General features: G+C 33.1%; 1 protein-coding gene across 2 annotated transcripts in view; it reads right to left on the bottom strand.

Moving 5' to 3' along the window:
- Window positions 1-1,433: 1,433 nt before the first annotated feature.
- Window positions 1,434-26,247, bottom strand: part of Grd (gamma-aminobutyric acid type A receptor subunit Grd) — a 46,543-nt gene continuing 21,729 nt past the window's right edge. Inside the window, exons 5-10 of one of the 2 annotated variants that reach the window (XM_072531175.1) lie at window positions 22,835-22,917; window positions 22,611-22,760; window positions 16,781-16,930; window positions 10,323-10,456; window positions 9,732-9,845; window positions 1,434-1,808 (exon numbers count right to left, since the gene is read on the bottom strand). In XM_072531175.1, coding sequence (XP_072387276.1) covers window positions 1,470-1,808; window positions 9,732-9,845; window positions 10,323-10,456; window positions 16,781-16,930; window positions 22,611-22,760; window positions 22,835-22,917 — 970 coding nt within the window. In that variant the 3' untranslated portion in view covers window positions 1,434-1,469. The remainder of the gene's footprint in view (window positions 1,809-9,731; window positions 9,846-10,322; window positions 10,457-16,780; window positions 16,931-22,610; window positions 22,761-22,834; window positions 22,918-26,247) is intronic. The other variant, XM_072531176.1, reaches the window with a different exon arrangement.

Below are 26,247 nucleotides of genomic sequence, written 5' to 3'. Positions count from 1 at the left end.
CCGAAAAGTGCGTGGTGCGTAAGTGATAAATGCGCTTGTAAACCCGGTGTTTTGTGTTAAACGTATATGAGTTTGTTTCTCTCAATTATATGTATCTCTGTTACTGCCTCCCAGCACTGTAAAGCTAATGATATTTGTATAACTCTTTTTAGTATTATCAGAATTGCGATAATTACCAATGTTGAATCAGCCCTTAAGTTCACTATAAATAAATCGAAGGAAACATACATATTAAGTGTTTTATTGCTTCAGTGGTCCTTAATAAATATTTTGAAGCAATTAGCTGTTTAACTACGCCTCTCTTAAATGTTGGAAAGTTTGGTAATAAAGTTTACCCTCTCCACCATTTGATAGTAAGTTTAATTATGATATAAACAAAATAAGATGTAAAACTATATATAGTAGAAATAAATTACAGACTTTCTCACAATCTATTTATTTAGCAAGCGAGGACCAGTTTCGATAACTACAGTGTTCTGGTCATCATCAACGTAATTTATTAATATAATGACTAGAAACGAATTGATGGAGAATAGTGAATCAATGTGAAGATCGCTATTAAGTGACGCTAACCGTGCCGCTGCTCCAACATTTAGAGAACAACATCTATAGAGAAAAAGTAATACAACGCCAGTATAGAAGCGTTGCTTCAAAAATCATGTAATAGAAATACATAAACCGCTAATTGAAAGTTACATGAATGTAAAACGTACATGTTGTATAACGGACCCTTCCCTTCGCCTAAATGGACATTTCCAACTGTTTACCTCGCCTTACCAAGGCGCTTCTGTAAAAAAACTAGCGCCACGAAATACGCTCTTTCTAGTAAGGGTGCTGTTGGTGTTTAGCTATTTTTTGTCGACACATGACACATAAAAAAGAAAGCAACACCAGCTTTTAGAACAAATAACAAATTAGGCAAATATATTAAGAACAACAAGAGCCAAAAGAAAAACCAATTACACAGCGATGCATACAAACTTAAATGTGGCGACTGCCCAAAAACTTACATCGGTCAAACTGGTAGAACTTTTATCAAACGTATATCAGAACATAAAAGGGTTTTCAATAATAGAAAAACAGACTCTACGTACGCACTTTACTTTCTAGACAATAATCATTCTTTTAATGACGAATTTCAAATTCTTCACATTAAAAATAAAGGCCTTAAGCTATTTTTATTAGAATCTATGGAAATCAACAAATTAAAAAATGCAGACAATTCTGAATGGCTAACTTGAGACAAACAGTTCTCCTCTCTTCAACTTATTCCGTTAAAGGCTATAAAGTGTAATCACATACCAAAGATAGATCACTTGAGATAGTCACTCATACAGCTGTGTGTGTTTTACTACTTTACTTAGATAAACAATACGTAAGTTAAATTCAAGCTAAAATAATACAGTAAAAAATACACAAACGACCATTTTTTATTTAAAAAGTAATTACTACAAAATTTAAACTTTAGTTTAAAGATATGAGTACCAATAAAACATATTAATAGCTATGAATAAAAATGGAAACAATATTCTTGACACTCGATCAATTTTAGAAACAGAGTTAAATCTTGGTGATCTTTTTTTCTTTCTATAACCTTTACTGCTCTGAGTGGATACTCTTCGACTCGCTACGCTAAATCGGCGTTTCGCTGTTGGTGGAGCTTGATGACTCAATCTTCGTGCTGGTGGCTTATTGGGCGGTTTTGTGGATGTAGATGGAAGTAAGTCATCGGTCAATTGAATGATTTCATCAAATCGAGGATTCGGTTTGGAACATTCGTGAACGCTCTTGGCGACTGATTTTGAAGCCTAAAAATGAGAGTATATAACAATTCCTTGCAGAGTTTGATTTTTTTTAATAACTGCAAAATATTGTTTTTTATTTATGATCAACATTAAAAAAGAAACGTGCAAGAAAACGCAATTCCCTGTTCAATAATTCATAACTTTGAAGCAGATTACAATATCAAAATGACTAAAAACACAATCTACTTATAGGAAATGAACAAAAACTTGTATGCTTGTTCCAAGGTGTTTTTAACAGTTTACAATTCAGGAACTAATGAATATTTTTATTTGAAAATTGGAAAATGTCATTTGAATCTACAGTACTATCAATTAAGAGGAGGAGAATACTCAAGAGGAGAAGAAGCCGTAAGGTTCATGTTCGAACGGTAAATATAGAGATCATGTCAAACAAATTCAGACCGAACTAAACGTGGTGAATGTTTTAGCATCTTCTTCTTATTGCGCCGTCTCCTTTCGAAGGTTGGCGATCCAAATGGCAATTGTAGCTTTGGAAATTGCTGCAGGAAGATTTCTGTGGATGAGAGGTCAAACCATCTTCTCAGGTCTTTCAGCTACGAATTCTGGCGTCTTCTAACTGATCTCTTGCCCTGCACTTTATCTTACTATATGATTTGGAGGAATTCATATCTTTTACCTCTCAACACATGCCCCAAGTATTGTATTTTTCTCTCTTTGAATATGCTGAGTAATTCTTTTTGTTTACTCATGCACCGAAGGACCTCACCAGTAGTAATTTTTGTATCCATGGAATTATCAGCATCCGTCTGTATATATACATTTCAAAGGCATCTATTCTTTTTTCTGTTTCAGAGTCCATTATCCAACTTTCACAGCCATAGCAAAACAGAGAAAACGTAACATCTGATCATTCGAATTTTGAGCTTTAGACTAAGGTCTGATCTTGTAAAAAAAATTTTCATGTTCATGAGTGTTTTTCTCACTTGTTCGATTCTTGACAAAATTTCTTTTTTGAGTTACACTGGCTGTTGATATTTGCTCCCAGATATTTTATTGAAGTTACCTGTTCTATTATTCGTCCCTTGTACAAATGTAGGTTTGTTGGTATCTATACTGGAATTTTACTTTAGGAAACATTTAGATATTTCCGAACATTTCGCTATGAGGAACTGTGGCATTTATTATATTTTGTAGTTCTTGTGCGTTGCTTGCTATTAAGACGGTATCATCAGCGTACCTGATGTTGTCTATGCTGGTTCCGTTAATCTTGAATCCACCTTGAACCTCGTCTAATGCTTTTCTGAATATAGATTCCGAATACATATTAAATAATAGTGGTGATTAGACGCAACTTTGTCGCACTCCTCGTAGGATTCGTATATCTTCGGATGTTGTGTGCTCTATTTCAATTGTTGCCGTTTGGTGTCAATATAGTTCTGAGATAATTCGCAAGTCTTGTTCTTTAATTCTAGTTGTTCTCAGAATGTCGATCATCTTTTGATGGTTAACTCAGTCAAACGCTTCTCGATAATCAATAAAACATGCATATACATCTACATTCATGTCTCTGCATCTTTGTGTTAACACATTTAAGGCAAAAAGAGCTTCTCGTGTTCCCAGTCCATTTCAAAATCCGAATTGAGTGTCACTTATCTGAAACTCACACTTCTTTTAAATTCGTGTATGAATGATTATAAGAAAAGTGTTAAGGACATGAGACATCATGCTTAATATTCGATAGTCATCGCAGTGTGAGGCATTGGATTTTTTTTTTGGTAATGTTACGAATATTGATTTTAGCCAGTCTGATGGTATTTTACCTGTATCATATATCTTATTGAATAGTGCTGTTATTACTTAAGTCAAGGCTTTTACTTTCGTTGTCTGCAATTAATTTTAGTAAACTGGAGTATCTACAAAGGTTTTTAAAAAACCACCATTACCATCAATTTAAACTGTGTTTGGTTCATGAATTGCATCCCACCGATTTGGATCAAAGACTATTCTTCATAGCCATAACGCAAGTGATAATGCAAGACACTTACGTCTTTTTAACTAGAATTTCATGGAGTGATGAAGCTCGTATTCATAATAATGGGATTGTAAATCGTCTTAACTCCCATTACCGGTGAATGTAAAATCCTCACTGGTTAAGGGAAACTAGCTTTCAAACTAGATGGGAAATTAATGTTTGGTGTGGGTTATTTAATGGGCGTTTAATAGGTTTATTTTTTTTTTTGAAAAATATTTAAATGGTCAGAGATATCTGAATTTTCTTGTTGCTACCTTTTGTACTGGAGAATATTCCTTTACCCAAAAGGGGAGTTATGGTATGGCAACAAGATGGCGTACCCCCACATAATAGGGGTAAGGTCTCTTGTACCCTTAGATTTTTTGTGGGGCTATTACATATCCCGGTTGCATAACATACACCGGTTGCCTAGTTTCATATTTGCCTTATGTTTACAGTTATGTATGTAGTATAAAGTTTAATGATTGATAGTACATATTGTAGGTCCAATTGACATATCCCAATTTTCAAATAAAAATAATCATTATGGATCTTGGAGCAACATATACGTATATGGAACAACGTATACAGCGTGTTTCATTATTAATTGCAAAGATTTTAACTGTACTTTCCTGGGCTCAAAATATTAAGATTGAACCTAAATCAGTAATTTTGTCTCTAGATAGACGTGTACTTCGCGGATTTTACTGTGTTTTTTTTTTGTTATTGCACTAGATTCTCTACTGAGCAATAATGTTAGGTTTTAATACAATTTCCATAGATTTTCAATTCTTTCATATTTTTTAATAATAGTTTTTAATAATAAAATACGTAAATTTCGAAACAACTAATTAAATTTACGTATTTATAGGCGTAATTCTTTGTATTAACGATACATAATTCTTACAGCAGCCAAAGTTAGCTAAACAAGAAATAAATCATTTGAATTATACTTCCCTCGTTTTGCTTTAAGTGTGGTTCCGGAACTGTAAAATCAAATTATTGTCAGTTGAAAAAAGACAAAATTGAAAAAAGTGTTCGAAAATATGAGATAAAGTATTTTATTGATTTTAAATTTAATAAGTGAAAAAGAAGAGACATTTTATTATAATATAATCTACCCAGAAAACAAGAATGCAAAACTAATAAGGGGTGTGAGTTGTTATAAAGGTGTGAATGCAGACGCTGATTCTATACTTATTATTACGAAATTAAAAGAGAAGATCCCAAATATCAGAGAGCAAAGAGATACAAAGAGTATGACGTCACCAAACTCAAGAACGAAAAAATGTAGATAACTTTCAGCTAGATCTAACGACACAGATACTTCAGAATGAAAATATGTAGGATATTTAACATGGAGAGGAGATTAATTAAAGAAGCTATGAGAATAGGAAAAGGAAAGAAAATGAGGGAGAAGGAATGGTTTCAGGCTGGTTGTAAAAGAAATCTGGACGAAACAAATAGAACAAGACAAAAATACCTAGAAAACCCAATTAAATAAAATCAAATCAAATTTAATAAAGCCAGAAGAAATGCTAAAAAAATTGTAAGAAAAAGGAGTAAGAATAGAGAGCATAAGTTCCAAGAAATTGAAGAATATTATTATTTTTATATCGTATTAAATTAACAATGCACCCAATCCTAAGCTGAAAAGGCTTGGTACGTTTGAGCCTGCGGAGTAGGTCTTGATTATATGACAGTTCTAACACTTCCCTGTTTGTATTATTGTGGAATCAGTTTTCGTGACCGTTGGCAATCTTCTTTATTTCTTCCTTAAATGTTGCTATGCGAAGTTCCCGATGTAGGTCTTTGTTGCGGATATACCTCCGAACGTTGACTATGTTTCTTAGTATTCGGTTTTGGAAACTTTAAAGGCAGAGTAGGTATTCTCACTGGTACAGCCCCATAACTGTAAACCAAAGGACCACTTTGGTTTGAGCATTTGTTTGTAAACCTTGTTCTTGATTATAAGTTGTGAGCTTCTATCTAATAACCAATACAAATTCTTGCATTTCAGTTTTAGTTCTTCAGTTTTCTTTCTGCCACTTTGGTTTGCAATCCAAATGTAGCCCTAGGTAACTGTTTTATTAATGTTCTTCATTAATTTTTATAAGCCATATATTATTCCAAGTGTTTGTTTTGTCCACTGCATTTTGGAGGTGTCTAGTTGTTTCCTCGAATGTTTTACCTCGAATGCTAGTATTACAGTGTCGTCTGCAAATGTGGCCAGTTTAATATTGTAATTTTTTTTATAATTAAAATATTAAATAATTTTTAATACCTTTACCCCTGTTGTTGAGATGCCCATGGCCGTATTCGCAAATAGCTATGGGGGTGGGATCGTTTACCATTAGAAAATTTTATTGGAACCTACCGACTTCTCAGATTACGGAAGAATCTACTTATCAAAAGACTTTCTGTTCTGTTTAAACTTTGGTAAACAAAGTCGTAAAACGTATTTTATAGTATTTTTCTGAGAGAAAATAATCCAAATGGATTTATCTTTCATCACGTCCTAACTAGAAGGGTCCCGTTATTTTCGATATTCGTTCAAACCTTTTATCTTCTTAGAAATGGATACCGGCTGGCCTGTCATTTTTAAGTGGTGGATATGCCACCTTTTTTTTTGGGTAGTTTGGTAAATTTTGAGAGGAAGAAGACCACTTCTGGCAGGGCGATCTTTGAGTAAAGGCTCTTGCTTATATTACCGTCTCTGTGTTATCTTACCGTCTCTGTGAATTTTTTTCTTTAAATGTGTATACACTTAAATGTTTTAGTTTCTTAATCTAATACCATATTAGATTAAAGATTGGAATAAACTACCTTTAATTTAATTAATTTCAGTGTTTAATGCAAGTAAAGTATTGTAATAGCTTCAGTGAAGAGTACAGCAGTCATCAAGGTTTATCGTAAGTTGTCATAATCATATTATATTCAACTATCTGGGCGAATCTCCGTCGACTATTTCTTCTCCTGTGGTTAAGGTTAACTAGTGAGTTAGCATTCAATCAAGGAACATTTAATATTTTCATACGAACTTTCAATCAGACATTAAGAACTTCTAAATTGCGAACATTTAATTCTCAGTTAATCATTAAATAACAGTGCGAAACAGATATCTTAATACCAAGTGCGGGTTGGTTTAATTTTTATAATACAGAATTCTTGAAACTTTTTTGTATTCTTTAGGATTTAAATTTAATCATTTTATTATTTGCTATAATTGTTATATATTTTTAACCCGTTATCTCGAGATAAGCCCATAAACAGCAAAGAGAGATTTATATCAGCTTTAGTTGAATACTATTAAATACTATCAGACTCTCTTCGCTGTGAGCATGAAACTGTGCATGATTTTATTATATTATTGTAATTGTAAAGGTATTTTCTAATTATAATACTGTCTATTGTTATATGTATACCACCATTTAATAATTGATGGTGCATTTTTTTACATGTGTGTAAATTCAGCTGCCTATATCATAGTGGTGTTGAATATATTGTTTGTTTTATCAATGAATTTTATTTCTCGACTTCTAATAAGTTTCCTGATATAACAATACCTCTGAATGTTTTTTTATTATTAAGATAATAAGATCAGGCTGATTAAGTTTCGTAGGTAAGTAGGTGAACGGAGTCCACCTAATATATTTATTATTTGTTTATGTAGAGTGTTGACCAAATTTATTTAATAATTGACTGTTGATATCTTTTCTTGGATTGTTCTCAGAACCTAAATATCTTTCCTTATCTCTTTTTCGTTTCTAAGGTTTCTTAAGTTTCTGCTTGAATCCAAAAAGTTAAGTGGCGCCCTGTTTCTATCTTATCTTATTTTTGGTAATTTTACCCGTCTATCTTTTTGTTTATTTCTATATCTTTTCTAATATCTCTTATTCTGCTCTACCTTTACTTATTTCGTCCGTTGGGCCCATTCCCGGTTCCAAAAGCTAGTTTCGAACCCACGACTCGCTCTCCACCAACCATCTGGCTGCCGTCCGCAGTGTCTCCATTGGTGACCTTTCTAGCACCATCCAAAAAAGGTTTCCGAGGTTACAATATTGTCTGTAACAGGAATATCATAGCTATAAAATAAATGAGTCAGTATCAGTATGAGTCCCAGAACACTGCCCAGTCAAATTCCTGCTTTAATTGGTCGTGGTCAATCACCAACTGACTGTAATAACTACCGCACTATAGCCCTGATCTCCCGCGCAAGTAAAGTTCTGCTAACTATAATTAACGAGAGATTAAAATCAATACTTCTACCACAGATCCCATAAGAACAATGTGGATGTGTCCGTGGAAGAGGCAGACGAGAACAAATTCTCAATCTCAGACAAATTATAGAAAAATCTGGAGAATTTAATCTAGAAACATATTTGTGCTTCGTCGACTACTCGAAAGCGTTCGATAATGTAAAGTGGCATAACATGTGGGGAATACTGAGAGAAATGTGTACCCTCGAACATCTAATATACCTACTGAAACAACTGTATATCAACAACACAGCAAACGTAAGAGTCAACAACATATACTCCGATAATTTTAAATTAAAAGCCGGTGTTCGTCAAGGATGTATTATCTCAACCACGTTATTCAATATATATAGCGAACACATCATGCGCATTGTATTCGACGGATGGCAAGGAGGAATATCAGTCGGAGGCCGAAAAATCAGCAATCTCTGCTATGCTGACGGCACTTTAGTACTAGCATCATCAACAAATGACCTTGAATACATCATGAACAGACTAGATACTATTAGTCGTGAATATAGACTTATCATATACCACATAATCGATCGAATTAGAATTAATCAGCCGGAAATACGAAACGTAGCGGGGTTTGAAGTGCTAAGCCGTTTCAATTACTTAGGTTCTGTTATCACAAACAATGGTGGATGCGAAGAAGAGATACGTCGACGGCTTACAATGGCCAGATCAGCAACGGTCAAACTTACTAAAATCTGAAAAGATACGGACATAACTAGGAATACGAAACTGCGCCTAGTATGGACACTTACCTTTCCTATCGCTACCTATGCGTCAGAAACTTAGGCCATTAAACAGTCCGACTCACGACGTGAAGCCTTTGAAATGTGGGTATATCGTAGAATGATGAGCATACCCTGGACAGCACATCGCAAAAATGTCTCAATATTGACAGAACTCGACATCAATACTAGGCTTACCACAATCATTAACCAAAATATATTGAGGTACTTTGGACACATAACCAGACGAATGGAAGGCATGGAGAGGTTGGTGGTTAAAGGCAAGGTAGATGGTAAAAGAACCCGAGGAAGATCGCCACTCCGATGGTCAGACCAAATAAAGTGCGCTACCGGTTACTTTCTGTCTGAGAGCACCACACTGCGCCCAAGAGAGAGAAGAATGGATAGCAACCATTCGTCAAATACCATAACGTCACCACATCCTTACGAAGGATAAAGGATAGAGGAGAAGTTCTGAATATCAACCTTCCTGTTTAACTCTAACAGTTTTGTCTTCCAAACATGACTGTATTAAATAGACATATCGGATGGGAAGATATTTTTTTAGCTTTACCTCTCTATAATATTTGTTATGCGATATATTTGGTATATTGTTGAGTGTTTATTGCGAATCCAAATTGGTGGGAAGGAATAGTTTCTTTGTGGTCAAGTATAGGTTGCATTCTTACTAGCAATATCTCTCGAATAATTGGGAAATAATTGGTAGTAACGATATTGGTCTGTGTGGTATGAAAAAGACTAAGATTAAGAATTTCATATGCGTAAAACAATCAGAGCTGCTGTAATTGACATATGGAGGAATTTTTATTTTTTATATTATGCACAATTTAATAAATAGACCAATAAGTCAGTTTCTGAAACAAATTATAATTTTTATTGTTTGTATTATTTTACTGTGGATTGCTTTTCCTTTGAAAATCGTATTATTATAGCTTACCTTTGGTTGCACATACGAAGTATTGCAATCTTCCTCCTCACTGCTTGAATCAGAACTGAAGCTGAAATAGCATTCTCCAGAACCATACTTAGTAAAATAATGAACGACTGCAAACTACAAATAAATATTTACTTAAACAATATAATATATTATAATTAATAATATTTGAATATTTATAAAAGCCAGACAAAGTGAGAGAAAAATCGTATGCGACTGTGCACGTAAGAGTAATTTATTTAAATATCATTTCAGCATTCCAGGGATTCCAAAATAAAATGCTAAGGAGTATTGTCAACGCGTCTAGAAATGGACACTATTAACAACACCATTGACAACAATTTGTCATTAGAAAATGTAGCCTATCCAGTTCCTTAAAAACGCGGATCTGGTTAGAAGACTCGAGGGGAAGAAGCACTTCAAGGTAGTTAAGCAAAAAGTCAAAATCAGAGTATAGTGCCAGTGATGGTAGACGTTAATGTTTGCGTAATTAATTAATATAGCCTAAGAAATACTGGTGAGATTGTCTTGAGTTAGTAAGCACCTTATTGGTGTAAATTAATAAAAAAATATTAGATAATATCAAAAACTTACTTGTATAATTGTTGCAAAAATAAAAGCAAATGACAGAAACACAAAAAAATCCAATGCAGTTGGATAAGGAACTTTGGGTAAGTTCGTCCTTGCTTCCAAACCTAAAAAGGTCATTGTAAGAACTGTAGTTATACCTATAAAAAAATATAAATTAACTAAGGAGTAACATTTTTCTAAATGCTTAAGAAATATTGTAATTTTATATTTTTTAAAAATGACATGTATTTTAAGCAGTAAGTAATTTAAATTTGATCTACTAAATAATAATGCCATAAAACTGTTTTTTTTTTTGTCTGGCTGCCTAGCGCAATAAGGAGCGAGACAATCTAGAATCTCTAAATCTCCTGACATCACGAATATAAGATATGCCTCCAACCAACAATTTAAATCGACCTTCTCAGGACCAAGCGACAAAAGGACTCAGACCAAGCATCCGAATCTACCATTTAAATATAGAAGGTATTAGTAGAAGTAAATGCGAGTACATTGAAAAGGTACTCATTGAAAATAATATCGACGTGGTCGCAATTCAGGAAACCCATGCAGAAAACGAAGAACAAATTCTCGCCAGAGAAAGAATTCATGCATCCGTGCCATCTCGTGTCAAAAGGTAACTAAACTCATTGATAGTATGCTCACTGACAGACCTTTTCAAGTCACAATGGGCAATTTTAAAAGTGTCCAAATAAAACTCAGCAATGAACTGCCACATGAATCTGTTTTGGCACCCTTACTGTTTAATTTATACATCGCGGACCTACCTAGGACAACTTCGCAGAAATTTAGCTACGCTGACGACTGTGCCATTGCAGCAAGACATAATAACATGGATATTACAGAAAAATACTAACGGATGACCTTGACTTTATGGGAGGATACTCTCGCAAATGGAGGCTACGGCCCAATGCAACGAAAACCGAAGTGTGCTGTTTCCATCTGAATAATGCCCAAGCCAACAAAAAACTCTCCGTTAACTTTGAAAACAGACTGCTCACTCGTAACTCAACACCAAAATGTCTTGGAGTGACTCTGGACAGAACATTAAGTTTTAAAGAACACCTACAACGAACGGCAGCAAAACTGAAAACGAGAAATAATATCGTCCAAAAGTTATGTGGCACTACAGATTCGTACTCAGATCATCCGCTCTCGGACTTGTATACTCGGTGACTGAATATGCTTCCCCGATATGGCTCAATAGCAAACACACGAAGATTATTGACACCCAATTAAACCAGACAATGCGAATGATATCAGGTACAATTAGACCCACACGGAACTATTGGCTTCCCATTCTGAGTCACATTGCACCGCCAAAACTGCGAAGAAGTCATTCCATTTTCAGAGAATATCAAAAAATCGAGGCTAACCATCAGCTACCCATCCACCATGATAAGCTTGATATCGAAATAAACAGACTGCGCTCCAGATATCCTCCATTGCTAAGAGCCAACTCCTTACATCAGGAACATTTCAACCTCACCAACGCCTGGAGAAGACAGTGGGAGAGAGACTCACCACAGGAAGCACACCAAATGGCCTGTATCGATCAGAAACCGAAAGGCTTTGAACTGATCCGCAATACATGGACAACGCTAAACAGAATAAGAACAAGTAGCTGTAGATGTGCTGACAACTTATATTGATGGGGAAAAGCCCTTACTCCTGAGTGTGACTGTGGTGCGCAACGACAGATCGTCCGTCACATTGTTGAAGAATGCCCCCGAAGGCGATTCCCTGGAGTTTTCGATGAGTTCCTGAATGCGACCGAAAATGTTTTACATTATATTAATAATACATTAGATGTTCGTTTGTAATACTCCATGTAAAGTTTTATATTAATTTTAATTATGTGTTCTTATTGTATGCCATACGATAAATAAATAAATAAAATACGGTGTTTTTACTTCATATTTGAATGCATTTTTACCTCTTTTAACGACGTTTTTATCTTTTATTCTTCTATCGTTTATCATTCATTTAATATCTTCCGGGATTTTTATTAATGTTTATTTGTTTAATTTGATCTATCCATTGTCTTCTTTAAAGCATTTGTTAATCTGTTTGTTCCCTCTATTATTAGTTATGTATGAGTCTGTTTTGTCACTATCTTTTACTATATTTCCTAGTTGTTCGTATATTATTATTCTAACAGCACGTTTGTTTACTCTAACAACATTATTTTTGGTTGTAGGTTCTCCACACACAAAACACTGCTTCATTTTGATTGCAATACGTCTACTCCGAAGAGCGTTGATCGACAAACTAAGCCTTTGTTCACAAGACAGGTTCGTTCCTGTTTATGGCCAGCTACTATTGACGTCAGCGCCGTAGGTTCGTTAATCAATTGTGTCTCGTTAAGCTTGTTATAGGCGTAGGCCCTTAAATGTTGATGGGATCCAACAAATTTAAGAAATCAAAATTGTATAAAACAAAATTAACTCCATTTTTTGTTTATGTACACCTAGTTCCTAAAAAATCTGATACGACTCTTAGTAAGATTTAATCATTTTGAGCAGTGTATTTGATTGGTCTAACATTATATTATATTTAGTATGACAGACAAATAATAAAATAAACAAACCAACAACAAACAATTGATTACATATCGACGGCGGAAAAGCAGGAACTCGTAAGTGGCAAGATGATGATTTTACAGGAGACCAAAAAAACCGTATCATTTTTCATTTAGGGCGCATCTTAATATGTTTTTTGTGAAATTGGATTTCCTTTGTTGAGTAAAATAAAACAACCAAATATTTTTTAGAGTAATTTACTTCACTTACCAGGTAATGCTCACATTTAAAATAAGAGAAAGAACTTTATGTCTTTGAATCATTTATTAGAAAAATAATAATAACATATTAACGTTGTCTTAATTCAAAAGTATCAAATAAATTCTGGAAGAAGTTGTATTTTTTCATAAAACTAGGTTACAGAGTTAACTATTTTTCTTTGTTATTATAAGGTAATGAATCATAAACATACCAACAGTCACGTGAAAGACAGTTTTTTCTCGCCTAAAGGTGATCAAATTTAGTTTTCGTTATTGGATTTCTGGAAATGTATAGAGGAGGAAATATCACAGATTTAAAGTCAACTTTATCAGGACGGATTGATATTTCCTGAAACTCTTCACAAAAGTCCACTTTGTATGAAATTTTACCATCTTTGTACTGAATCGCACGAATATCCGTAACTACTAGAAACTAGATAATTCGAATTACTTGTTCTTGAAGGTCTTATAGACTTATTCTTCATTAAACTCTTCTTTTCAAAATTTCGGAAAAAGTCAAAGTTTCTATTTCTTGCTTCATATGCCTGAATTCGCCTAGCTTCTTGTATGCTTTTTAGGTTATCACTTGGTGAGTATATATCTTTATTTTTCAAACGTGTTTCTATTACACTATGAACCGAGTCACACTCCATCTGAGTGTGACCCTTTTTAAGAAATTTTTAAACAAATAATACCTTATATTTGTCAGCTAGGTAGAGTAGGGCATTAGAAAATATTGAATTTCTATTTTGGGCAGTAAAGCCGTCCGAATATATAATAATAGATAATTTATCTTTGTCCAAAAATTCTCCCTCTAGATATTCTACCAAAAAAGAGGAATAGGTGGAAGCTTCGCCTCCAGCTTCTGTCTTATTAAAACAATAGCAAACAACTTTTTTCGTTACCAAGTTAAACAATGTAAAGTTGTAACAACACAATTTAGTCTTATAATAAAGTGCGCTTGCAGGTATTTGTGGCGACAACTTCACTGCTTGAACATCCATAGTTATTAAATGGCATTCTCCTTTCAATGCTTTTTCCCTGTCTTGTTCTTTTTCAGATCTTGCTAAATTTTTCTTTGAAATATGTTTTTCTTAATTTTCTTGTTCGAAATTGCCATTTTTATACAAAAAACAAATATCGCATTGATCTTTGCGAGGCTGAAGCAAAGAAAATTTCATCTGGTTTGCCACGTTCTTGAATAGTTTTAGAGAAAGTACTTTATAATTTTCCTCTTTGCACTGTTTCTCGTAAATCTTGCACACATCAACGCATGACTAAAATATTTATTCCAGATAGTGGGATCGAAGTTTATTTAGCTCGGTTAAAAATAATTTTAAAAAATGTCTGTGCGCCTCAAAAATATCCTTGCGTTTTGGTCTTCTAAGTCTGTACTGGAACTCATACCTTCTTCTGCCTTTATAGCCCAAGATCTCACAGACCATTCCCCCAAAGATAATGTTTTTACTTACTTATAAAATATAATGCTTACTTGCAAAATATTATAAGTTCTAAGCCAATATATAGCGACAAATAAACTTAGAAATGCAATTATTAGAATGCACAGAATCGAGGTGTTTACTTTAGCATGGCTAAACTGACAATTATGAGGTACTGCATCAACAAAATGGCTTGTAAAAGTTACGAGGTACCGTTTTCTGTGATTTAAAGCCTTCCGGAAATTTTCCCAGCTTTAACCCCTGATTAATAGATACCGCTTCTTATTCTAAACCGAAAACCGAAATATCTCATTGTATGCAAATTTGTTAGTCACGAGATCCTGCTTTTCCGCCGTCGATATGTTAATTCATAAATTGTAATAATTATTAAGGTCTAAATTTTGCTATTATTTTGACATCTTGCATTTTATAAAGAGTATATAAATGATAGTTTTCACATTAAATAGGGTTGTTGTTATTATTTTTATCATTATTAAGGAATAAAGCAAACGACTTAACTCAACAATATATTAAAGCAAGAATTGTAACCAAATAAAAGATAACTGGGCACTATCAAAGGCTACAAAACATTTTAACATAAGTGGAACCACAGTTTTTCTATTAATAAAAAATGGAGGGAACAAGAAAATCTCGAAAGAAAGCGAAGGTCTGGAAGACCAAAACTATACTAAATTTAGGTATGTAAAAATAAAATTAATATTTTTTAATATCTCCATCAGCATTAATAACAGCTTATGGTGTTCGGACCATCTGCGTGAAAGGAACTATGAAATTGTCTTCTTCAGAGAGCTCTTGCCAAACCTGTTGTATACCGTGCCACAGCTCTTCGGCATTTTGAGGTATAAAATTAAACCGTTTTATAATAACTAATAACTCTATAGCTGGGCCATGGTAAGGTTTTGATGCTGTTATTCTGGAGCCATTGGTTTATTATGTTTTCAGTGTGAACAGGACAATTATCTTGTTGTAGGATAAAATTATTATCTGAATACAACTGTTCTACACTGGGAAACATGATGTTTTCTAGAATATTCAGATAAGTCTGCAAAAGAAACCTGCCATCAATGCGCCATACCATTCCCATTCCTCTAGATGAAATCCATTTCCATACATTGGCGCTAAAATGACCAGCTACTCGATATCTATCAACATATAGAGGATTAAATCTATTATTATCTATTTTATACACCCCAATTTTGCCCTATTTAGAAGATTGAAAAATTTTCTCATCTGTAAATATTACCCTGTCCCAAAAATCTTGATTTTGTAGCTGATGGTTTAAAGCAAATATAAGTCTTGATTGTGGTGTAAGAGCTTGTTTTTTTGCTGCAGTTCGGTACCTAAGACACGATGCTTTAATTCTGCGACAAGTTGTTGTCTTTTTTCCCGGAAACTGTGACATAATTCGTAAAGTCTTCGCATCTTCGAAAGGATTCTCTTCAAATCTCTCCAAAAGCTTACGATCTTCATGAGCTGTAGATATTTTTGGTCTTCCAGAACCTTGGTTTTTTTCGAGAGTTTAATGTTCTCTCCATCTTTTATTAATATTAAAAATTGTTGTTCTGCTTACGTTAAAATGATTCGCTACGGCAGATAGTGACCAACCATCTTCTACTTTCGTTACAATTCTTGCTTTTAGTTCTTTGATAACATGTGGAGCCATTTTTTGAGAATAAACAAAATAAGTTATCTGACAAATTTTAAGATTGGGCAGTGACAGTAACAATATATAAATATTAAGTATTTATCCTTAAAAATATACTTCTCAATTTTCTACAAAATACGCTTTAACAGTCCTATCAGTTTTTTAGGAACCAGCTGTACATTTATGTTGTAAAGTTTATAATAAACGAAATAATTCAATACTTAGTTACTATTTTCCCATTTAACTTATAAAATATTGACCACACGAAAAAAATTGCAGAATTTGAAATTTGACACAGAGTTATGGGAAAGCGGATTTGCAACACTTTTAGTTCTTTAGTATTTTTGTCGAAAAGTTGAAAGTGATGAAGATATTGAGCAAAACAATCCTTCCTCCAAGTTCTCCTTTACAATTTGGGGTAGATGGCCATGCAAAGTTAGGCCTTTTTTTCGTCTAACCCGTCTAACTTATATACGACGTATTTTTAGCGGTTAAAAGAAACAAATATTTTGTATTTAGAACCAAATATTAATATCAATTTTATTTTAAGCATTTACTATTTTAACTAAATACGTACCAAGCGATACTCTGTCTGCTGTAGCTTCTCTGTTCAACCAAAATGATACCCAAGAGAGGACCACAAGGAGTACGCACGGGCCATATACTTGAATTAAAAAATTTCCCATGTGTCGTTGAAGATGAAAGCTTACTAGTAATACAGAATATTCTAAAACCAACAAATTTTAAGTAAGATAAGGAACATAAAATTTACCCAATATCTTTGCAAGTTAAATATAAAACAATGAATTTACTAAACAAAAATTTTTAAAGTGGTTAAAGCGATACGATATTTGAGTTTGTTTCTGCATAAACATTAATCGCACTGATCCACATCAAATAAATCTTAAGATTACTTATATAAAATAATTTATCATCCTTATCATTAGCCACGGCTGAACATAGGCCTCCCGTATATAATTCCGTTCGATGCGCTTGATGTCGTCTGACCACCTTGTTGGAGGACGTTCTCGATTACGATAAGCATCGTGTCTAGGTCTCCATTCTAAAATTTTCTTGGTCCATCTTCTCCATATTTTTCTTTTAAGATGCGAAATTAATTATTGGCCCAAAACCTACCGTTTGGTGTAGAAATGAACTAAATTCAATTATGCCTTACTGCTTTGGCGCAGAAAGGACCTAAGTAAACTAACTTAGTCCCTTTAAGAAAAAAATATTTAAATTTGTGTCATGCTGTATTTGACCTTGCGCTCTGTTTTGGTTTAAAATGCAAGCCTCGTGTGGCGAAATATTTTCAGTGACTTACTGGCTTCGATACTGTGTGCAGTTAAGAGTAATATAATCACATTTTTCTGGCAATATCTCTAGTTCGGACGAAAATAGAAGCACTGAACGTGAAGGGGAGCAACCTCAATCAGATAATCTTAGAAAAAGACGGTGAGGTGTGAGAAATGATCATAATTATCAAAGAAATTTAATCAAAAAAGCTTGAGTCAGTGGTACTACGTATACAGATTATAAAGACATGATGGTTGCTGCCAGGTGAATCGGAGGTGCTTGCAAGTAAGTTAAATAAAGTTATAGTCAGAACAGAATATATATCTCCAAGGCCTGATACATCAGAAAAATGTAGCAAACGAAGAAGCCAGAAAAATGAAAACAGTAAATTAAGGGAAGTGTTTTTCGATCATTTTATTCGCGCTGTAGATCTGAAAGTAAAAGTGTGTTGTAGGGCTTTCTTAAATTTGCATTCTGTATCTGAAAAAAGAATAAAGCAAATAAAATCATTGAATAAAAATAATCTGATTCCTAGAGATAAACGTGGCAAAAATATTAAACGGACAATACCAGAAGAGCAAAACAAATTAATTTGTCAGCACATTCAAAGCTATCCAGTAAAGAAAGTCACTATTCGGGAAAAAATATAAATATGTAGATAGTAATCTTAATATAAAAATTATGTAAGTACAAAATGTTTAGATCCAAGTATCACAAAACAAAAATTAAATACAGCTATTATTAAACATTTTTTCGAGAAAACTTTACTTTGAAATTTGGCCGTCCTCAAATAGACATATGCGTAAAATATATAAAGTTGAATTTAAAAATCAAAAGACCCTCTCTGGGAGATGCTTTAAAAAAAGTGGCTGTTGCAGAATTGTAAGTATACAAAAAAAAAGGGCCAACAGTTTTATACGAATTTAAAGGATACTATTCAAAGAGTGTCACGATAGGAACGACGTACTAGGGCTCGCATTTGACTATATGAAAAATGTTCATATACCACATATACCTATAAAGAAGTCTTCTATAATACCCAACTAACGGTTAATGTATTTTGCATACATAATCTTAAAACCGAAAATTATTTTTTCTATATGTCTCACGAAGGACATGCCAAAAACGCCCTAACGATATATGTCCGATAACGATATAAAAGGCCCTAACGATATATGTACCCTTTTGCTTAATTATATAAAAAATTACATACCACTTAGACTTAACATAAAAAAGTTTTATGTTTAAAAAGTGCTTTTGACAGGGTGAAGCGAAATGACATCTTAAATTTATTACAAGCTGAACAAATAGACCATCAGATAATAAGGACAATTAATGAAATTAACAAGAACAACAAGACCAGAGTTTTTAATTCCAACAGGGGACACAGACTGCATAGAACTAAAAGGAGGAATCCGCCAAGGAGACTCACTCAGCCCATTGTTATTCAATATGGTGATGAATCAAATGGCTGGATGATGCAGTACTAATGGCTGATAACGAAGATTACCTACAAAGGCAGCTCCACACCTTCAATATCACAGCAAACAAACTTAATATGAGAATATCAGTAGAAAAAACTAAATGTATAGTGATCAGTAAAGAGCCGCGTAGATGCAAACTAGAAATAGACGGCAAAATTGTAGACCAAGTAATGAAATTCAATTACCTAGAAGTAGAGATCACTAGTGATAGGGATATAAGAACAGAGACCACAAGGCAAGCATCAAAAGCGGCAAGAGTAAATGGTTTCCTCCGAGAAACCATATGGTCAAACAAATATCTGACCACGGAAAGCAAGATGAAAGTATACAAGACAACAGTAAGACTAATCCTAACATATGCAGCGGAGACAAGGACCGATACAAGAAAGACGAAACAACAAATCAACAATATCGAAATAAAAGTATTAAGAGCAATACCGGGCATATCATTAAGAGACAGACAAACTTACAGAAGTATACGCGAACAATGCAAAATTCAAAATATTAACAGGTGGATAAAAACAAGAAAAAAAAACTGTAACGAACATGTAAACCGATTGGGACCAGATATATTAGCGAACATCTGTAAAATCAACAAGCCGTATAGCAGAAGACCCGTTGGAAGGCCGCCAAAAAGATGGAAAGATAATGTACAGTCAACAACCACTGAAACAGAATAAGAGGCAGACAAACAGGAGTAATCCTAGTCGCGCGAAGAAGAAGAAGAAGAAGAAGAAGAAGAAGAAGAAAAAGAAGAAGAAGAAGAAGAAGAAAAAGAAGAAGAAGAATAATGTTTTATTTCTATGTTTTATATTATATTATTTCTTTAATTTTGGTTAAATATATTTTTGTGGCTGTTTTCACAATAAAATTACCATGTGTATAGGATTATATAAAAACCTTTAAATTTGCTTTATAAAATGTATATTTCTGAAAGAACTTACGTGAATTTTTTTGAAAAATATGTCCAATAAAGATAATCCAAAATTCTAGAATGATTTGATTAATACACACCTTTAACCGAACCATACTAATGAAAAAAAGAATAAAAAGTTTAAAATATCAAGAGGTTAAAAAATAAACAACATTTATATTACACTATTTTTTGCACTGCAGTAACAAAAATATATATAAGAAATTCATGAGTACACAATAAACAATATTGTTTTTTCGTAGATATTATTTTGTTAAGAATAAGCGTTTCATGCATATCTATATTTAATGCTATAACTAATTTTAATAATATTTTATCAAATAAAACTTTAACATTTGTTTCTAGAAAAATTAATATATTTTATTCAGTCCGGTTCTGTTCTTTTATTTATCTTTTATTTCTGAAGTACATCAAAATCAATAAAATTCTCTGCATTCGTTAATCCATCTCGTTGGTTTTTCTCTAGTAAATCTCAAAAATTTTAAACGTTTTACGAAGGCGAAAAATCAACATACTGTTACGATAGCATGAAGGACCGTAGCATGAAGGACCGGGTGAAATTATTTTGCTCTTTTCTCTTTTATTAGAGATGTACGCTTTTTATAATCAAACACCATAGTAGAAATGCAAAGATTTCTTAGTTGACGAGACCAAACTTAACTGTCTTTTCTTTTAATAATCACTTTATTATGTTTAACTTATTATATTTACTTTCTTCCAAATTATCCTGTAGTTATTTGCGTACCATAGTTTTTATTGTTTGTCGAATATTAGGACTATCTTTTGTAGAATTTTCATCATCATCATCAGCCAGTTTTGTCTTCTGTAGTACATAAGGACATAAACCTTCCTTGTTTGTATCCAGAGTGCACGGTCTTGTGCAGGATGGATCCAATTTTGAGTCAACATTCACAGATCATCATGCTATCGTGAAGGTGATCTTCCCGTTTCGTTTTACTATTTATGGTCTCCATTCATCCACTCGATGGATCATACTTAAACCATTTGCGATTCGCAGATGACATAGTTTTAATAGCTGATAATATCCAAGAACTAAATGATATGTTACAACAATTAAATGCAGTTTCAGGAGCGGTAGGCTTAAAAATGAACTAAAGCAAAACAAAAATACTGAGCCGAGAGCAGACAAATATAACAATACAAAATCATACCATAGAAAATGTTGAACATTATGTATATCTAGGTCATGTTATCAAACTAGGAAAACCAAATCAAGATGCTGAAATTAAAAGAACACAACTGGCATGGGGCGCTTTCGGCAAATTAGCATATATCTTGAAAAACACCTCCATTCCTGTAAACTTAAAGAAAAAGGTGTATAACACATGCATACTACCAGTTTGTACTTACGGCTTGGAGACAGTAGCCCTTACCAAAAAATCTGCTAAAAAATTAGAAACAACGCAAAGAGCAATGGAACGAATCATGCTTGGAATATCACTAAGGGACAAGATTAGAAACACCGAGATAAGACGTAAAACGAAGATTAGGGATATTGTGGAAGAAATTGCAAAAATGAAATGGCGCTGGGCAGGTCACGTAGCCCGATATAATGACAACAGGTGGACACGGAGAATTCTAGAATGGAGACCAAGGACGACAACAAGAAGCATGGGAAGACCTCAAAAAAGATGGGTAGATGACATAAGAACAGTGGCAAACAAACAGTGTATTATATTGGCGCAAGATAGAGAAAGATGGAAGCAATTGGGAGAGACCTACATTCAGGAGTGGATAGAAAATTGTTGACAAAGAAAGATTCATCCACTATCTCTCATCCACCTTTCATCACCAACTTATTCACCAAAAGATCACCAACGTATCACCCTTCCATCTTTCATCCTTGCCACGTGACCAGCCCATCTCCATTTTAATTTGAAAGCTCTCTCAACATCTGTAACTATGGTTGTTTTTCGTAGGTCTTAGTTTGTGATCTTGTCTTTTATTGTTACTCCTGTCATTGAAGCATTGTTTTTTGTTAGTGACGGTGTTTCCGCAGTGCAGCTCATCACTGGCAGTACATACTGACGTTTCAGATTAATCGGTATGTTGCCGTCTTTAGCCACATATTTAGTGGCTTCAAACATCTGAATCCAGTAAGTATTAAACACACTTTTTTAGTAACCTTGGTCAAAATTTTAAGTTTCACGTTTGATTTAATTAAAGTGGTTATACTTATTTTATAACAGCACTGATGATGGAATAGTTATTCGGAAAACGTTCTGTGTTGTAGCTCGATAGGGTTACTATTATTATACCTTTTATAAAGGAATTTTTAAATAAAATGTTTTACTAATTAGATGTTTTCGGTGGAATTTACAGTAAAAACCGTACCTAGAGATTAGGAAAATTGAATTTAGTTGATCACTAATAACTTCATAGAGAGAGGTTAAATTTTGAAAACTTGTCCTCACTTAATTTGAACTATTTTGGAGAGCCAAAATAAACACGTTCCGATATACCATGAGGACCGGCCTCCAGCGACCACTTTATTAACTAATGGTTTAATAGATATACTAAAAACGTATTTCTTATATCGAAATCGAACTTAATAAATATCAACGTTACACCAAGTACTACTGTTTAATGGATAAAACGTAAAAAAGCATTACTATGATTAGGAAATCGCTTTCATATAGAATAAAACAAATAGTTCATTTATTGAGTATTACCTGATCTTATATCTCCATTGAAAGGATTAAAGGAATTATTTCCAGAAGGAGTACCTATAAGATCAAATTGTGATAGTTTCATATCATCGGCTATAGCAACTTGCCGGGCGTAATTCCATCGATATAACACATCTTTTTTTGTGTAGCCAACTAAAATTAAAAAAAAGAACTATTAGAAAAGAATATAATTTACGCAGTTTTTTTATTGCTGCAAAACAACTTACAGGAACCGAATGTTAATGGGCATTTCTGAATATCCATCGGAAAATTTTCCAAATTCATTGGACATCCAGCTTTAATTGTTAATCTAAAACAAAAACATTAAAAATCCTAATTGTAATATGTACTTGTAATTATATTTATATGTAATATACACCCTCTTCTACCTCACAATGTAAAAGAAAATATTTATATCTATTCGGATTAAAATAATTTAAATAATGACAATTATTATGAGTTGTATAGTTCAGGTTCTTCTGACGTTATTGCCACAAAATGTTTATATTGCTCCTGCAATAATTCTTTCCCAACTTAATTTTTTTCTATTCTAACTTGGCTGCACCGTAATAAAATGATGACCAAATAGTCAGAAATACGTACTTACATACGGCTGCTTTCCACATTTTATGCCTTTTTCCTCTTATTTATTTTCGTTGTCAGCTGTCATTATATATATACATACATATCTGTTACACACTGTAATGCGTATGAATGATAACAAAAATAAGGAGTTCATATAAACCGTTCAGACTATACGCGAGAAGTCAAACTATCAGAGCTTACTTAAACCGATATACTTATGGTTCCAATATACAGTGAAAAAGATCTGAACGACCCCTATAAGATATACACGTGAACTAAGTGATATACATTCATGATACAGGGGTACTTAAGGGCTCCACAAAATTTTTAAAAATTATGAAACTATACATGTTGACGAATCGACAGAGCCAATATTATGGAATGGTCAAGTGAGCTCAGTATATCGGTGTCCACTTGACCACGGTGCTCACTTGAACCTAATTTTAACATGGGCCGAGTCCACTTTATGCCGTAGATATATATATATATATATATATATATATATATATATATATATAAATTCTATCAACAAACTTTCGGTACCTCTATGGGAGCAAATATTTCTCCTATTAATGCAACTTACGTTATGGATTATGTATTAGACTCAGTCATTCCTTTACTATCCTTTAAAATTCCATTTATTAAAAAATATGTTGATGATATCATTTTGGCTATACCCAATGACAAGGTAGATGAACTATTAAATACTTTCAATGGTTATGACCCCTACATCTAGTTCACTATAGAGAGGGAAGATGGTAATTGGTCTGTCCCCTTTCTCGACATAAGGATGATCAGGGAAAACAACAACATTAAAATAGATTGGTATCAAAAACCGACCCATTCTGGTAGATACCTTAACTACCACTAATACCATAATAATTCTACCAAAGTCAACTTAATCAAACAGATAAAAAATAGAGTAATAAAACTATCAGATCCTTCATTTCATACAAAAAACTTACAAATCCTACAGAAACTTTTTATTTCAAACGCTTATCCAACACCATTAGTTAATAAGATTTTGTTTAATACTATCCATAACGAAGATACTTCACCTTCCTTCGCGACTAACAATGCTGATCCTGATGTCTTAAGTGGGAACCCAGTCTCGGATACTCCTATCAACAAATATTTTTCATTACCATATTTCAGAGATATCACTCCGGGGTTAACAAGGATTCTGAAAAGTGTTGAAAATAGCTTTGGTAATAATAATAACAACATTAAACTGAATGTGGCTTGTAGATCAGCCCTAACAATTAATAATCTTTATTCTAAGATAAAAGATAAGACTCCCATAGATAGGCTTAGTAACATTGTCTACAACATTTCATGCCTCTCTTGCAGCAATTCCTACATCGGCCAAACATCTCAATTATTGAAATCACGTATTACACTACACAAAAGTGACTCTCGACTTCACCCTGACCGCTGTGCATTAGCCAAACATGTCCATTTCACTGGTCATCTCATGGACTATACTAACACTACAATTATTCTCCACCGTGAGAACAATAAATCTAATAGAGAGTTCATTGAAATGTCTTATATTTTCCTTAACGATTTCTTCATTAATGTTAAGAGTGGCATTAAGAATCTAAGCGATATATACCACTTCTTACTTAAATCAGATACCAAGAACAATACAACATCACAGATAACTAACTTGACTGATATATCCACTAACAACTAACCTACTTTTATAATTAATTTTCATTAACTAAAAAAGATAACATTCCCTTGCTTTTCTTAGATACATCTCAATAAGATATTATAATAATACATGAACAATATAATATAATTAAAAAAGAAAATCAAAATAATATTTCCCTATACTGGGATTTAATTTCATTCGGTTTTACCAATAAACCTTAAGGACATAAAGATTCAAAAGAACTACTTGAATTTGTCAGCGCATGCGTTCTGGCTAAAACATAACCTCACATTTAAACTTTCTAACAATCAAAAATTTAGTTATTGCCGACAATTCAAAGAATTACCTCCTTTTAAATGTAGTTATATTGGGTTTTTCGATTAACCTTGGGTAAACCTTTGCGTTTTAAGTTCAAAGCTACCATACATTTCCAACGTTAAAAAAACTTTTTTTGCACATAGTAACAAAAAACATCATTATGTTGTTACTAGCAAAGTTTTTTAATATTCTAACTCTACAATTCTAAGTTACGGTAAGGTCAATAATGTTTTTAATGGATAATATATGGTAGCTAATCATAATTTATTCTCTTTCAGCCCTGAAGAAACCAAATTAATTCTCTTTGGCGAAAACCTTCGGCGAAACAATTGATACTCATTAGAGTCTTTCTTGCAGATTTCTTGCAGACTAAAATCGAGTACTTTATTTAAATACCTGGAGCTATTCAGAGGTCAATAAATGAATACCTGGCGCCCATAAAAAATATTTATTGGTTGGTGAATTCCTTTTTGAACCTCTGAAAGGAAAAAGCAATTTCTCTAAGAGAATACTTCCCTTGGAGATTAAGGGTTTTCAATAAATTTAATGTTTATTGGCCAAAGTGTCGAGTTTAAGTAAAGCTTTGAGTATTAATTATTCTAATAATTACTGTTAAAGAGGGTAAAGTTTATTTTTATAATGTAACAATGTTTAAGAATGAAATTTTTAATGGTATTGGCAGAAAATACCGATACGGATTTACAAACGACCCCAGATTTGTTTGTAAAATTTAAATATGCGCTTATAACCAGTGATGTAAAAAAAAATTCAGCATGTAAAAACAGTTTAAGTAATAGGGAACAAAATTGTACACTGGGGTAATTAAACTTGTTTTAACAAAAGTTAAATCTACTATTTGTATAACTTTATTGTATTTTTTGATGTTGTCTATTCTATGATTCTGTTTTTTTAGAAAAAAAAACAATGTTTTTAATTTAAGTTTTTTTAAAATTTGTATGCCTTTCTTGTGCATATTTCATAGGTTTTTCAAATGAATATAAATGCTTTTTAAGCGATTATTTTACCTTTTTTTATGCTTTAACTGCATTTTTCTAAATAAATATATTTAAGCCTAAAGTA

This window comes from Diabrotica undecimpunctata, chromosome 5 (genome assembly GCF_040954645.1).
Source record: "Diabrotica undecimpunctata isolate CICGRU chromosome 5, icDiaUnde3, whole genome shotgun sequence".
Lineage (NCBI taxonomy): Eukaryota > Metazoa > Arthropoda > Insecta > Coleoptera > Chrysomelidae > Diabrotica > Diabrotica undecimpunctata.
The sequence above is the reverse complement of the archived record's forward strand: the minus strand, read 5'-3'. Positions and strand labels throughout refer to the sequence as shown.